Here is a 17,600-nt window from a genome sequence, read left to right as displayed (position 1 = left end):
TGAACTAAAGAACAATAAATTTATGTTGCTTTAAGTCACTACCCTGGTGGTAATTTGTAACAGCAGTCATAGAAAACCAACACAATGAAGCATCTTTGAACTGGGAATCTGTGATTGAAAGATGCCTTAAGAACAGTAAGATGAGAAAAAATAGTGAGAAGGGAACATTCTTCCAGGAAATAAGCCTCATTGAAATGGAAGAATTAAAGGAAGCTTTTAGTGTATTTCACCCATTTTTAGATGTGCATTTCAAAATTTAACATCTATAAATTCAATTGCATCCTATAATCTATAACATCTTATATTCACTATGGACCTAGTGATTTGTCATTGCCTGAAACCTTTGGTGGGATCAAGAAATCACCAGCATCAAACCTTGCACACGCAATATCAGTGGAACACAGCCCCATGCCATATCCTGTGGAAAATATAGGTATCTGTGACTCTGAGATGAAAACGATTCAGAAAAGCCAGGCTTAGAATAAGAAGAAGTTTTAAAGATACCTCAATTAATGTATTCTACTTATATATTTTATTTTATATTTATGTGTGTATATACTTAATGCATATATGTGTATGTGTAAAATACATTTACGTCCATATGTATATATGTGTGTACAAACAAAAATGATTAAATTACAAAAATCTAGGTTTAAATAAACCTAACAAAACTATCTGAATAAATAAAACAAAAATTATAAGTGATATGAAAGCATCATGTCATCATTTTATTGGCATCATTTTTTTTCCTTCTAATGCTAATAAAAACAGTGATGTCTCCTGGTAAAAACCAACGGCTTCTTAGATTAAGTGAAATGCTGATGAAAGGAAGTAGGCTTACCACCTGCTTCTGTATTGGGTGTCAAACTTTAAGCCCAAGTTAGAAAGGAGGAAGATGGGTTAACAAGGTTGAAGAACATCCTCTTTACAGCCTAGCCTGATTTCCAGTTTTGAAAAATAGAGAAAACCAAAAACCACAAGGTATTTTCTCTACCATAACTCTTGATGGAGTAGAGCCTTCCAAAGAGTACCAGCCTCTTTATCTGTAAAATTGGAGGGCTGGACAAAGTTAGTAGTTCTTATTCAGAATCCTCAAGGATGGGGCGGGGACCACATGTAAATTCAGAAAGCTTCTTAAGTGACTTTAACAGCAGAATATTTGAAAAACAAGCAAACCTCTCATAAACAAGTAAACTTGGTGGCTATCTGCCAAAACAGCAAAAGAATGTAAATTTCACAGTTAAACAAAAAGCTTCATTTAAATCATTTGGTAAAACTTTCTTCCAATACCACTTCACATCCACTAGAATGACCATAATTAACAAGAACAAGAACCAAAAAATGTAAATAACAAGTATTGACAAACATATGAAGAAACGAACTCTCATGTGTTACTGGTAGGAATGCAAAATGGTTCAGCCACTGTGGAAAAACATTTTGGCAATTTCTCAAAAAATTAAACATAGAATTACCATATAATAAGCAATTTCATTACAACATGTATTCCCCCAAAATTGAAAACCTGTACTCAAACAAATACATATACACATATTCATAGCAGCACTATTCACAATAGTCAAAGGTAGAAACAACCTAAATGTCCATCAATGAAAAAATGGATAAACTGTGTTTATCCAACATATAGATAAATATAGAGAGCTATATATACACAATGGAATAGTACACATCCATAAAAAGGAATAAAGAGCTAACATATGCTTCAATGTTGGTGAACCACAAAACCTTATGCTAAGTAAAAGTCAGAAACAAAAGGTCACATACTGTATGATTCCATTTATATGAAATACCTACAATAGGAAAATCTACACAGACAGAGGCAAATTGGTGATTGCTAGAGTGTGGGAGTAGCTGCTTAATGGATATGGAGTTTGCTTTTGAGGTGATTAAAATGTATTGGAACTGAATGCACTAAATGCCACTGAATTATTCACATTAACGATAGTTTGATTAATTTTATATTTTGTGAATTTTACCTCAATTTAAAAATTGTAAGAATACAAAATTAAACTTTCTTCTAAACCTGGTATGATAATGATTCTGATTATGACTATTCTGTCCTTCTTTACCCTGATCTCTCTTAAGTCGGATGCTAGGAAAAAGTCAACAGAGAGCAGAAGAGGTAAAAATGGCAAAGGCAGAAGAAAAAAAGTACACCTAGAAAATATACAAACTGCAAATCAATTGAAAAGTTTACTGCATCCCCTTCTTCAGGGTAAATGAAATGGGGGAACCTAAGGACTTCACAACGCTCCAGCTGCTCTGATTTTCATTTCTAACTATATTGAAAAGCTAGTTTTAGTACACGCATTATTAATCATCTAAATCTTCCTGTGGTAAGAAAAGGATTATATATATATAATACACATATAATATGCATAATCAATATATTGGCAAATTATATTAGTGCCTAGGCATAAATTATAAAGAATACCTTAGAAAATGTTAATGCTCTTATTTTAAACCAAAACTTTAATAATAACGATAAATTATGTATTTTGTTGGCTTCAGCAGCAGCCATACTAACTCATGTGGACGGGCACTTTCCCTGGATTGTATCTTTTCAGCAACAAAATTTTGTAATTTCCTCCCTAACTGTGACTACCAAATCAGTATCTTTAAAAGGAAATAGTTGATAATTGTTATAAGTATACATTTTAAGTTTTGCTCAATTTACTGACAAATAGTTTTTGAAAATAAATATGCTTTCTATATATTCTGGAAGAAATCAGTTCTGCTTTTATTTCCTGTGGGCATCTACCTTTAGAATATTGTTACTCATTTCAAAATTGCTCAGCAGCAACAAATTATGCTTCTGGAAGTTGTAATTTCTACTTAGCACAAGAGTAGATGTTTAAAAAATATATTCATAGTAAAATTGTACAATAATTTGAGTCATGCTTGTTAAACTAGAAAGCAATTTATAAAACACGAATCCAACACAAAACAGTTACATTAAATATCTCAAGGGTGGGCACATTTTAAAATACACTTTACCTCGGATTGTTGGCAACGTTTTAAGAATGCAGACTTAGTCATGTATAGGAGACATTTCATTCAGTTATACTGGCTATGTAATACCTTCACAAAAGTAAAAATCAGAACATTTCTAGAAATGGAATACTTACTCCACACACAAAAGAGAAATGTATTAAGTTATTCCACTCTACTCCGAAAATGTTTATCATTTAGAATTTTAAAAACACACATTTGGTGGTTATTTTTCTTCTTTCTCATGTAGCCACCCAGTGAGACTTCACGTTCTGAAATACAGATATTTTCTAACTTTTATGGTACTCACAGCATTTAATAGAAATTCATGCCTCTGGCGAGATTACCTTAAGCAATCTAATCGCGGTCACCCAGCACGTCCTACTCTGCTCTTCTTCTGCACAGAGCATTTTCAGGTCTCGGGGCCCTCCCGCTTTGTTAGGCTAGAAGGCCACAGCACATTGTTTATCGTTAATGCATATCTTGAAGGTAACACCTGTTGAAATAAAAGCCACTAAAATTCTCCTATATATAAGAGAAAGCTGTCTCTTTTCAAAAGCAATCAAAAGAAACTCAAGCTTACCTAAAAGGCTGAGGCTTGCTTTATTCATCTATCAAAATATTAAGCCTGTACCTTAAAGCAGAATCCATAGTTAGTCGGTGCTCCATGTTTTTTTTTGCCTGCCAGTGACACATAAATATCACTATTGCCAAATTCGCTGAAAAACTGCAAATGCCGCGGTTCCTTAAAAAAAAAGTATTGAAATGGACACATATTTTTGCATTATCTTTTTTGTGTGTTTGTATTATAATAATTTATACCTTGGGCAAAAACTTATGACCAACAGAAGTTCAGCATGATGCCACAAAAATAAAAGGAGAAAAAAAAATCTAAGTTACTATATCTTTAATTAACCAGGAGCTGGATACAATTTTATTTAATTTGAGACGTGAAAATTTTGTTTATAATTTAACTTCCAATAATACAAATACATTTCTGTTTTAAACTGCCGATTCTCTTTAACCATCATTTCAAGGAATCTGAGAGAGAAAAAAGTTAGCAAAGATTGGCTTTTGGAAATGTATTCCTCATCCAGCTTTCAAATAATGGTAGCTCAACAAAGGGGAGAAGGTTGGTTTGAGCTTCCATAGCAGTTAGAGAAGATAAAAGAGAACAAGACAATGATTCCTGCTTCATTCACACAGTCATCCCTCACATTTGTGTACAGCAGAACACACCACAGGAAGCAGCGACTGCAGGAATCTCTAACTTTACTAAAGGAAAGAAAGAAAGTCTGTACAGACAGATGAGTTCAGGGAAATTAGCTGGCAGCAGAATGTTTCTGATTTTCAACGCAAAGTGGAATCATGAACAGCTATTTCTTCTCTGGGAAATCCATGAGATTTAAAACTGGTCATGGGAAATCACTAGGTCATATTATTCTGTGATAGGTTAATAACTTGGAGAAGTGCTTAATTCTGAGGTTGAATGTATAATCAAAACTGACCAAAATGCATTTGTTCTCTGAAACCTTGCTGCTAGTAGTGTGGTCTCAGACCAGCAGCATTGGTATCACCTGGGAGCTTGTTAGAAATGCAAACTTTCAAGGCTCATCCCAGACCTCCTGAATCAGTATCTGCATTTTAACAAGATCCCAGTTGATTCATAAGCAGTAAAATTTGAGAAGCAGTGGAAAAAAAAAAAAAAACATCCCACAGAAGACCACACTGAGCAAAACGGGCAACCCCATTCAAATCCGAAAACCAAAAGAACCTTTCATTGTCATTTACCCGTGTTATTACACCTCTGATAACTGGCAGACCAGAGTTTCTCCGTATTCACTGTTCTTAAGCATTTTAATCGAATGAATGACTGTAGTTTCTAACGCCATTGGAGAATAAGACAGGAATAGGACCCTTGGAAAAAGGTAGGAGGAAAGGGAAAGGTACACTTATTGCCCTGGCTTTAAAAATCTTATTCCTTGATAGAAACTAATTTGCTGGTAAAAAATGTTTGATTTCTAGTAAGATGGAATAAAATCACTCCTGTCCACTGATGCTGTAGAAGTCAATATAGTTCAGATATTCAAACAAGAGTAAAAGGTAGCTCAAGAAACACTGGAAGGCAGTAAGAGGTATGATGAGTTTTTTTCTCTTGATTTTTGTTCCACCACTGCTAAGGCTTATGGCACCATAAGGCTATGAAGTTGAATTGGCATGGTTAGCAAAATGTAAGTATGTGTACATTTGTACATCTCCCCATGTGTACGGACATGGGGAGGTGGAGAGAAGGGCACTTAGAGATTTCTCTGTAAATATATTCATGACCACATCTTTAAGATTTGCAGCAGTGGTTAACTAAATTTAGAACTAAAACCAATCAAGACCTGCTCAGAGAAAAGGATAAGAAATGGTTTCTTTGCCAGGTAGAAATGCCATATATGACATTAGCAGGGGCAGAGCAAGATGGCTGAACAGAAAGCTCTACCTATCCTCCCCCAAGCAGGAACACCAAATTTAACATCTACACCAAAACAAAAGCACCTTCCTAAGAACCAGAATCAGATGAGCACTCACAGTATCTGGTTTTAGAGGGGAGCCCACTACCACGAAGGGTGAGTCTCAGTCCTGCTGCATTCACCACAACATGACTGGAGAGCCCTTAGGCCTTAAGTGAACATCAGCAGTCCCTGCAGTACTCCCTGGGGCCTTCGTATCACCGAAAGAGGCACTGACGGAGGTAGGAAAAACATTCTTATATTGTCAGTACCTCCCCTCCCCTGTTCCTCAGCAGGAGAAAGAATCTGTGTACTTGAGAGAGGGAGAGCACAGTAACTGTGAGACTTTGCATTGAACTCAGTGCTGCCCTGTCACAGTGGAAAGCAAAATCGGACTGAACTCAGCTGACACCTACCCATGGAGGGAGGATTTAGACCTGCCCTAACCAGAGGGGAACCACCTATCCCAGCAGTTGGAACTCGAGTTCTGGCAAGCCTCCCAACTGCAGACTAAACTGCTCTGAGGCCCTAAATAGACATGAAAGGCAGTCTAGGCTGCAAGGACTGCAACTCCTAAGCCAGTCCTAGTGATGAGCTGGGATTGGAAGCCATGCACTTGGAGGGCACACAAGCTAGTGAGCGATAGCCGGGGTGGCTACGGGAGTCCTTGCACTACCCTTCCCACAACCCCAGGCAGCACAGCTCGTGGCTCCAAAAAGAGATCCCTTCCTTCCACTTGAGGAGAGGAGAGGGAAGAGTAAAGAGGATTCTGTCTTACATCTTGGATACCAGCTTAACCACAGTAGGACAGGGCACCAGTCAGAGTTGTGAGGCCCTCGTTCAGAAAGTAGCTCCCAGATGACATTGTTAGACACACCCTGAGCCAGAAGGGAACCCACTGCCTTGAAGGGAAAAACCTAGTCCTGGCAGGATCCATCACCTGCTGACTAAGAGATCTTGGGCCCTGAAGAACCAGCAGTGATATCCAGGTAGTAATCCATGGGACTTGGATGAGACCCTAAGATAGATCCTAAGATATGCTGGCTTCAGGTGAAACCTAGCGCATTTCTAGTTGTGGTGACTATGGTGAGAGATTCCTTCTGCTTGAGAAAAACAAAGGGAAAAGTAAAGGAGACTTTGTCTTGTGTGTTCGATTCCAGCTCGGCCACAGATGGGTAGAGCATCAGGATGGTTCTCAGGGGTCCCCGGTTCTGGGCCTCGGCTCTTGGATGACATTTCTGGACATGCTCTGAGTCAGAGGGGAGTCCACTACCATTAACGGGAGTCCCAGACTTGGTGGCATTCACCACAAGGTGACTGAAGAGCCCTTGGGCCTTAGATGAACATCAGCAGTAGCTAGCAGTACTCCCTGGGGACTTGTAGTAATAGTGGCCAGAGGTGAGGCTCCTCTGCCAGTGAAAAGCGGGGGGAAGAATGGCAAAGACTGCGTCTCATGGTTTGAGTGCCTGCTAAGCCACAGTAGAATGGAACAACAGGTAGATTTCCAAGGTTTTTTGTTTATTTGTTTGTTTGTTTGTTTTTGTTTTTTGAGACAGTTTCGCTCTTGTTGCCCAAGCTGGAGGGCAATGGTGTGATCTCGGCTCACTGCAACCTCCGCCTCCTAGGTTCAAGTGATTCTCCTGCCTCAGCCTCCTGAGTAGCTGGTATTACAGGCTTGTGCCACCACGCCTGGCTAATGTTTGTATTTTTAGTAGAGAAGGGGATTCATCATGTTGGCCAGGCTGGTCTCTAACTCCTGACCTCAGGTAATCCACCTGCTTTGGCCTCCCAAAGTGCTGGGATTACAGGTGTAAGCCACCACACCTGGCCGATTTCCAAGGCTTTTGGCTATAGTCCCTGGCTCCCAGATGTCATCTCTAGACCAACCCAGGGACTGGGGGAACTTGCTGCCCTGAGGGAAGGGCACAAACCTGGCAGGCTTCATTACGTGCTGACTGTAGAGACCCAGGGCCTTGAGCAAACATAGATGGTAGCCAGGTAGTGGTTCATGAAGCATTATACCACAAGGAAATACATGCACACACATAAGACCCACACACAAGAACAGCAACAAAAGAAAACTGTGTATGAGGGAAAGAAGGAAGCTATACAAAAGCAGTTGGGGGAAAATATGGGAAAAAGTCAGATACAAGTATTTTGCAGCTCCATATCTCCTATCAAGACCATTACTGAAACATCTGGTCTCCATCGTTAGCTGTTTTGAGCATTGCCATTTGTTTGCTTCATCCTCAATAACACATATCCAGAACTAAGATCACTATTTGTCTTCTAAGAGAGTTACCTTCTAGCAAATATGCTATTCCTTATTTTATTTTTATTTTTTATTTTCTATTTCTTAATTTTCTTTTATCTTTAAGAACATTTTTAACTGCTTGCTCTTCTTTGGTATCAGTCAGCCACAAAAGTCTGGCCTTTTGCCATTTAATCTTGTGGCCATTCCTTTATTCTCCCCTCACTGCTTGTCCTAAGTTAGATCGCATCACTTCCACCTGGATTAATGAAATGATCATCTAATTAGCATCTGTGCCTATAACCAAATCCCTCTCTCTCTCTCTGCTTCTCTCTCTCTCTCTTTCCTTCCCACTCCTCCCTCTCTACCTCCTTTGCCTTCTTCCCTTCAGTCTCTTTTTCTCTCTTTCAATCTCTCTCTCTTTGATCTTTTAAGCTCCCTGTGACGAAACTAATCTCAAGATACTCTTTTGGTAATTTCACTCCCTTGTTCAAACACTTCAATGGCTTCCTGTAGTGGGTTGAATAGTAGCCCCCCCAAAAAATATGCCCATGCGCTAATGCCAGGAAATTGTAAATGTAACCTTAATTCAGAAAAAGGATCACTGAAGATATAATTAAGTTAAGGATCTTGAAATGAGATTATTCTAGATTATCCAGGTGGGCCCAAAATCCAATGACAAGTGTTGTTATAAGAGACATACAGAGAGAAAGGGAGAAGGCCATGTGAATACAAAGGCAGAGACAAGCCATGGGACGTCTGAAGTCATGACTAGCCAAGACAGAAAATCCTAAGACAAATGCAAAAGATCACATAACAAGAATGGAAAAGAAGTAGTCAAATAAATAATGGATGTACATTTCTAGTATGAAAAAAAGATGAGTTTGCAGATTGAATGTGTGTGCTGAGAATCAAGCAAGATTTAGCAGACTATATTTCAACACACCTAGTAATATAGCAGGGAAATTACTGCACACCAAAGTTTATAAGAATGTTTGAAAAATTGCTAGAGAAAAAAGACAGTTTCGCTCATAAAGAAGCAATGGTGCTGTCATTGACAACTACAGATGCATGAAAATAGAATAACAATAACCTCCCATAAAAACTCTCAAAAGAATTTTTACTTGAAAGACACCAATGCGTTGCATAAAATGTCAACACTTGCATGCCAAAGACTATATAACAGAATGGACATAGACTAGACACAGAAACCAGGTGGCACTGTAGAATACACATATATGTTTAAGTGATAATGTATGTGCATATGAACTTCTGCACATGTATATCTATGTAACCATTAGATAGGCAAACATATAAGCATGTAGCTAAATATATCTATTCATTCCTGATGACAGCATCGTAACTTCCTCTAGGAATTTACAATGCATGTAAGGAGACAAAATAACACACACAAAATAACTAAAGAGAAGTAAAGGAACAGGAGGCAGGACGAACTTGCAGCTCCCACTCTGACAGGCAGAACAGCATGAGGAGACTCACATTGTGAACTTTTGCTCCAAGAACTACCACAGGAACATACAAGGAAAGCCAAGAGAATCCACAGACCCTTTGAAGGAAATGGATTGCTGCTGCAGGGCCCCCAGAAGACAGCCAAAAAACTGTGAGTACCCAAAGTGTGAAACGGGGGATCATCCACCCCTGAACACACACCCTCACTGGGGAACCTGAAGGTCCAGAACACAGGAGAAGGATTTGACATCACCTGCAGCTGATACAAATTTAGAGTTGCATGAAATACAGGGTAGAAAAAGCAGCAGGAAGAGCCTGTGGGTACTCTTGGTCCCCAGGGAAGCCTTTTCTGACTGTCTCACAGGGGTCCCTGGGGAGGGCTGCCAGAGGAACTTGGAAAAGACCACAGAGAGATGGAAAATTCCAGCTGAACTTTGTAACAATTTCAACTGACTCATTGTTTCCTAGACAGAACCTGGGCGAGGGGGTGAATCAGTAGTGCAAACACAGTACAGAAGCCTTGGCAGGCCGGGAGGTGCAAAACCTGAAATCCCTGCTTGCCTTCTCAATTGGGAGGCCGATTGCCTGAGGCAAGTTCTCAGCCCTGTTCACCTGCTGCCTGGAAAAATACTCAGTGCTGTTGATGGGGCAAGTTGGGAGCTAAACTGAACTTCTGGGCTGCACAGGAGCTGGGTGAGGCCTGCAACTGCCAATTTTCCACCACTTCTCTGGTGACCTGCATGATGCAGCAGAGGCAGCCATAATCTCCCTGAGAACATAACTCCATTGGCCTGAGAACCACACTTCCATCCCCTACAGCAGCCGCAGCAAGCCTTGCCCAAGAAGAGTCTGAGCTCAGACATGCCTAACCCTGGCCCACCTGATGGTCTTTCTCTACCTGCCCTGGTAGCCAAAGACAAAGCATCTTTTGGGTGCTCCAGGGCACCATCCACCACCTGATCCTCCCTGTACTGCTGCAGCTGATATGCTCTTGACAGCGCCAACTCTGGGCTGGAGGCCAACCAACACAAAACTAGCACAATAAACAAAACTACAACTAAGGACCCTCACAGAGTCCACTTCACTCCCCTGCCACCTTCACTGGAGCAGGTGCTGGTATCCATGGCTGAGAGACCTGAAGATGGTTCACATCACAGAACTCTTTGCAGACACTCTCCAGTACCAGCCCAGGGCCTGGGAGCTCCACTGGGTGGCTAGATCCAAAAGAGAAATAACACTCACTGCAGTTTGGCTCTCAGGAAGCCACATCCCTAGGGTCCCTAGGGGAAGAGGGAGAGCACCATATTAAGGGAGCACCCTGTGGCACAAAACAATCTGAACAGCAGCCCTTCAGCCCCAAATCTTCCTTTTGACATAGTATACCCAAATGAGAAGGAACCAGAAAAACCATACTGGTAATATGACAAAACAAGTTATTTCATACCCTTAAAAGATGATACTAGCTCACCAGCAATGGATCCAAACCAAGAAGAAATCTCTGAATTGTCAGAAAAAGAATTTAGAAGATTGATTATTAAGCTCATCATGAAGGCACCAGAGAAAGTGAAGTTCAACTTAGTGAAAAAAAAAAAAAGCCATGATACAAGATATGAAGGGAAAAATCTTCAGTGAAATAGATAGCATGAATAAAAAACAATTACAACTTTTAGAAATAAAGAACACACTAAGAGAAATGCAAAATGCTTTGGAAAGTTTCAACAATAGAATCAAAGAAGCAGAAGAAACGACTTCAGAACTCAAAGTTAAGGCTTTCAACTTAATCCAACAAAGACAAAAAATAATAATAATTTAAAAGATGAACAAAGCCTCCAAGAAGTTTCGGATTATGTTAAATGACCAAACCTAAGAAGAACTGGTGTTCCCAAGGAAGAAAATAAATCTAAAAGTTTGGAAAACATATTTGAGGGAATCATCAAAGAAAACTTCCCTGGCCTGCTAGAGATCTAGACATCCAAATACAAGAAGCTCAAAGAACACCTGGGAAATTAGTCACAAAAATCATCAGCTAGAGAAATAGTCATCAGGTTATCCAAAGCCAAGTCAAAGGAAAAAATCTGAAGAGCTATGAGGCAAAAACATCAGGTAACCTATAAAAGAAAACCTACCATGGTAGCATGTGCCTGTAATCCCAGCTACTTGAGAGGCTAAGGCAGGAGAATCACTTGAATCTGGGAGGCAGAGGTTGCAGTGAGCCGAGATCATGCCACTGCACTTCAGCCTGGCAACAGAGTGAGACTCAAAGAAAAATAAAAAAAAAGAAAACCTACCAGATTAACAGCAGACTTCTCAGCAGTAACACTACAGGCTAGAAGGGATTGGGGCCCTATCTTTAGTCTCCTTAAACAAAATAATTATCAGCCAAAAATTTTGTATCCAGTGAAACTAAGCAGTCTTTTCCAGACAAACAAATGCTGAAAAAATTTGCCACTACCAACCCAGCACTACAAGAGCTGCTAAAAGGTGCTCTAAATCTTGAAACAAATCCTCAAAGTACACCAAAATAGAACCTCTTTAAAGAATAAATCTCAGCATTTTGGGATGCCGAGGTGGGTGGATCACTTGAGGGCAGAATTTCGAGACCAGCCTGGCTAACATGGTGAAACCCTGTCTCTACTAAAAATACATAAATTAGCCTGGCATGGTGGTCTTTGCCTGTAATCCCAGCTATCTGGGAGGCTGAGGCAGAAGAATCACTTGAACCCGGGAGGTGGAGGTTGCGTGAGCTGAGATAGTGCCCCTGCAATCCAGCCTGGGTGACAGAGCAAGACTCCATCTGTATTAGCCTGTTTTCATGCTGCTGATAAAGACATACTTTATCAGCATGAGACTGGGCAATTTACAAAAGAAAAAGGTTTAATGGACTCACAGTTCCTTATGGCTGCGGAGGCCTCACAATCACAGCAGAAGGTGAAAGACACATCTCACATGGCAGTAGACAAGAGAACTTGTGCAGGGAAACTCCCCTTTATAAAATCATCAGATCTTGTAAGACTTATTCACTATCACAAGAATAGCATGGGAATGGCCTGCTCCCATGATTCAATTGTCTCCCACTGAGTCCCACACACAGCACATGGGAATTATGACAGTACAATTCAAGATGAGATTTGGTTGGGGACACAGCCAAACCATATCACCATCTTACAAAAAAAGAATAAAGCTCACAGCTCACAAGACCTATAAAACAAAAACACAATAAAAAAGAAACAAGGTGTTCAGGCAACAAATAGCACAGTGAATAGAATAGTACCTCAGTACCTCACATCTCAATACTAACATTGACTGTAAATAGCCTAAATGTTCCACTTAAAAGATACAGAATGGAAGAATAAATAAGAATTCACCAACCAAGTATCTGCTGTCTTCAAGAGACTCACATAACACATAAGGACTCACATAAACTTAAGGTAAAGGGGTGGAAAAAACATTCCATGCACACCAAAACAGAGCAGGAATAGCTATTCTTATATCAGACGAAACAGACTTTAAAGCAACAGCAGTTAAAAAAGACAAAGAGGGACATTATATAATGATAAAGGTGATTGTCCAGTAGGAAAAATTCACAATCCTAAATATATATATGCACCTAATCCTGGAGCACCCAAATTTATAAAACAATTTCTACTAGACATAAAGAAATGAGATAGACAGCAACACAATAATAGTGGGGGATTTTAATACTTCACTAACTGCACTAGACAGGTCATTAAGACAGAAGGTCAACAAAGAAACAATGGATTTAAACCATACCTTAAAACAAATGGACTTAACAGATATTTACAGAACATTCTACCCAACAACTGCAGAATATACATTCTATTCATCAGCACACAGAACATTCTCCAAGATAGACCATATGATATGCCACAAAACAAGTCTTAATAAATTTTTAAAAATTGAAATTATTTCAAGTACTCTCTCAGAACACAGTGTAATAAATTGGAAATCAACTCCAAAAGGAAACCTCAAAATCATGCAAATACATGGAAATTAAATAACCTGCTCCTGAATGATTGTTAGGTCAATAATGAAAACAAGATAGAAATGAAAAAATTCTTTGAACTGAACAATGATAGTGACACAACCTATCAAAACATCTGGGATACAGCAAAGGCAGTGCTAAAAGGAAAGTTCATAGGCTTAAATGCCTACATCAAAAAGTCTAAAAGAGCACAAACAGGAAACCTAAGGTCACACCTCAAGGAACTAGAGAAACAAGAACAAACCAAACCCAAACACAGCAGAAGAAAAGAACTAACAAAGATCAGAGCAGAATTAAATAAAATTGAAACAAATAAAACAATACAAAAGATAAATGAAACAAAAGCTGGTTCTTTGTAAAGATAAATAAAATTGATGGACCATTAGCCAAGGTTAACCAAGAAGAGAGAAGACCCAAATAAGGTCAATTAGAAATGAAACAGGAGATATTACAACCAATACCAGAGAAATACAAAAGATCATTCAAGGCTACTATGAACACCTTTATGCACATAAACTAGAAAACCTAGAGAAGATGGATAAATTTCTGGAAAGATAACCCTCCTAGATTAAACCAGGAAGACATAAGAATGCTGAGCAGACCAATAACAAGCAGTGAGATTGAAATAGTAATAAAAGAAATGATCAACAAAAAAAAAAGTCCAGGACCAGAAGGAGTCACAGCTGAATTCTATCAGATATTCAGAGAAGAATTGGTACCAATTCCATTGACACTATTCCACAAGACAGAGAAAGAGGGAATCACCCCTATATCATTCTATGAAGCCAGTATGACCCTAATACCAAAACCAGGAAAGGACATAACAAAAGAAGAAAACTACAGACCAATATCCCTGATGAATACAGACGCAAAAATCCTTAACAAAATAGTAGCCAATCGAATCCAACTGCATATTGAAAAGATAATCCACCATGATCAAGTGGGTTATATATCAGAGATGGAGGTATAATTTAACATATGCAAGTCAATAAATGTGATCCACCACATAAACAGAATTTAGAACAAAAATCACATGTTCATCTCAATAGATGCAGAAAATGCATTAAACAAAATCCAGCAACACTTTATGATTAAAAACGTCAGCAAAATTGGCATAGAAGGGACATACCTTAAAGTAATCAAAATCATCTATGGCAAACCCACAGCAAACATTATACTGAATGAGGAAAGGTTGAAAGCATTCCCCCTGAGAACTGGAATAAGAAATGGATGCTCACTCTCACCAGTTTTATTCAACATAGAACTGAAAGTCCTAGTCAGAGCAATCAGACAAGAAAAACAAATAAAGGGCATCTAAACTGGTAAAGAGGAAGTCAAACTGTCATCGTTTACAGATGATACGATCGTATACCTAGAAAACCCTAAAGATTCCCCCAAAAAACTCCTAGAACTGATAAATGAATTAAGCAAAGTTTCAGGATACAAAATTAATGTACAGAAATCAATAGCTCTGTTATACACCAGTAGTGACCAAGCTGAGAATCAAGATCTCAATCCCTTTTGCAAAAGCTGTAAAAAAAAAAAAAAAATACTTAAGAATATACCTAACCAAGAAGGTGAAAGAACTCTACAAGGAAAACTACAAAACATTGCTGAAAGAAATCATAGATGACACAAACAAATGGAAACACAACCCATGCTCATGGATGGGCAGAATCAATATTTTGAAAATGACCATACTGCCAAAAGCAATCTAGAAATTCAATGCAATTCTCATCAAAATACCATCATTGTTCTTCACAGAACTAGAAAAAAAAATCCTAAAATTTGTATGGTACCAAAAAAGAGCCTGCATAACCAAAGCAAGACTAAGCAGAAAGAACAAACTTGGAGGCATCACATTACGCAACTTCAAACTATACTACAAGGCCATAGTCACCCAAACAGCAAGGTACTGGTATAAAAATAGGCACATAGACAAATGGAACAGAATAGGTAACACAGAAATAAAGCCAGATACTTAACAGCCAACTGGTCTTTGACAAAGCAAACAAAAAAAAGTGGGAAAAAGGACACTCTAGCCAACAAATGGTGCTGGGATAATTGGCAAGTCACATGTAGAAGAATGAAAGTGGATTCTTATCTCTGACCTTATACAAAAATCAACTCAAGATGGATCAAAGGCTTAAATCTAACACCTGAAACGACAAAAGTTTCTAGAAGATAACATCAGAAAAACCCTTCTAGATATTGGCTTAGGGAAAGACTTCTCGACTAAGAACCCAAAATCAAATGAAACAAAAACAAAGATAAATAGATACGACTTAATTAAACTAAAAGATTCTGCACAGCAAAAGAAACACTCATTAGAGAAAACAGACAACTCACAGAGCAGGAGAAAATATTTGCAATTGCTACATCTGACAAAGGACTAATATCCAGAATCTACAAGGAACTCAAACAAATCAACAAGAAAAAAAACAAAGAATCCCATCAAAAAGTAGGCTAAAGACATCAATAAAAAAACTCTCAAAAGAAGATATACAAATGACCAAAAAACATATGAAAAAAATACTCACTAATGATCAAGGGAATGCAAATCAAAATCACAATGTGATGCCACCTTACTCCTGCAAGAATGGCCATAATCCAAAAAATCAAACAACAGTAGATGTTGGTGTGGATGGGAATGTAAACTAGTACAACCACTTTGGAAAACAGTGTGGAGATTCCTTAAAGAACTAAAAGTAGAACTACATTTTGATCCAGCAATCCCACTACTGGGTATCTTCCCAGAGGAAGTCATTATATGAAAAAGATACTTGCACATGCATGTTTATAGTAGCACAATTCACAATTGCAAAAATATGGGACCAGCCCAAATCCCCATCAATCAACGAGTGGATAAAGAAATTGTGAGATAGGTAGACACAGACAGACAGACAGACAGACAGACAGACCATGGAACCATAAAAAGGAATGAAATAATGGCATTCCCAGCTGCCTGGATGGAACTGGAGACCATTATCCTACGTGAAGTAACTCAGGAATGTAAAACCAAAAATCATATGTTCTCGCCCATAAGTGGGAGCTAAGCTATGAAAATGCAAAGGAATAAGAATGATACAACGGACTTTGGGGACTCGGGGAAAAGGTGGGAGGGGGGTGAAGGACAAAAGACTATACAATGAGTAGAGTGTATTCTGCCTGTTGACGGGTGCACTAAACTCTCAGAAATCACCACTAAAGAACTTATTCAGGTAATCAAACACTACCTGTTCCTTAAAAACCTATTGAAATAAATCCATCAATCAATAATAAGAGAGCAATAAATGACTCAGATGAAACATTTTATTAACTGTTCTATTATTAACTGTTCTGTTCTGTTCATGTTGATCAACAGAGATTCAGAAGTAGACAAGATCAGCAGTATGACCTGGGGTAAAAAGAAAAGGTATACACTACATTAGGCTTCAAACTCTGCAGCCAAGGATGAGGAGAAAGGAGTGAGGACAAAGGAGTAACATATGTTGTACTGAAATAAAAGCATCCAGACTCCATCAAAGATACTACGTTGAAACCAGTGTGAAGTAAAGCTGAATAGTGTTTAAATAATCACGGCAAACGTTTTAAATCAAGAAAATCAAAGACCAACCTTTGAATCAAGTAATAAAGTAATAAATACAACAAAGTAAATGTGTTTTAACTTACAGCTTAATATGTCAGTCATAACACATCATGGATACTTCAATTTACCTTTGATGTTCCTTTAGTAGAAAAATATAAACCAGATCTTCTTAGAAAAAAGTAAATTTTTTTCCAAGACTTCTTTCCCTGTTCTTTTGCATGTAAGAAACCATGAATTTCAGGATATGTGCTTGAACTCAGAAACATCTGAAAGAAAATTTATATATTTTCAAACTATGATTAAATCAATGATATGGTAACCTTATACTAATCATATTAAGATTTCAAATATAAACATGTAAAAATCACACAGGATCATAACATATAACATTACGGTAAATATGTGTTTGTGTATACTGCATTGCTTTGATAGTCCTTGGTATATCTCTCTCCTCTCTCTCTCTCTTTCTATCTCCGTGTGTGTGTATACACACACACAAACACACAGAGAAAATAAATCAGAGTCTTTCAAAAACCGGAGATGTTTCAAATGAAAATGAGTTCACAAAATATACACTCTAAGTGATAGTACATAGTTATCTAACTACCAGAATTATCAGCTAATTGAATGTCCATTCAAAAAGTTGGACGTCATCTATAGCGTTAAGTCCCGATACACTTTTCATCATTTTCCATGGTTTTCCCTGAGATTACAGGTTTACCTATTAACTTCATTATGGTATAAGTAAGACCACAATCCTGACTTCAATTGTGAAGCAGG

General features: G+C 38.4%; 1 protein-coding gene across 2 annotated transcripts in view; it reads right to left on the bottom strand.

Moving 5' to 3' along the window:
• GRB14 (growth factor receptor bound protein 14) overlaps positions 1-17,600 on the bottom strand; it is a 126,690-nt gene that overhangs the window by 12,200 nt on the left and 96,890 nt on the right. For both annotated transcript variants that reach the window (XM_003266179.3, XM_012496281.2), the window contains 3 exons: positions 16,949-17,086; positions 3,644-3,754; positions 3,357-3,452 (listed from right to left, as the gene is read on the bottom strand). In XM_003266179.3, the coding sequence (XP_003266227.3) occupies positions 3,357-3,452; positions 3,644-3,754; positions 16,949-17,086 (345 nt within the window). The remainder of the gene's footprint in view (positions 1-3,356; positions 3,453-3,643; positions 3,755-16,948; positions 17,087-17,600) is intronic.

The sequence above is a fragment of the Nomascus leucogenys genome, chromosome 17, assembly GCF_006542625.1.
Source record: "Nomascus leucogenys isolate Asia chromosome 17, Asia_NLE_v1, whole genome shotgun sequence".
Lineage (NCBI taxonomy): Eukaryota > Metazoa > Chordata > Mammalia > Primates > Hylobatidae > Nomascus > Nomascus leucogenys.
This window is presented reverse-complemented; position numbering and strand designations above follow the sequence as displayed.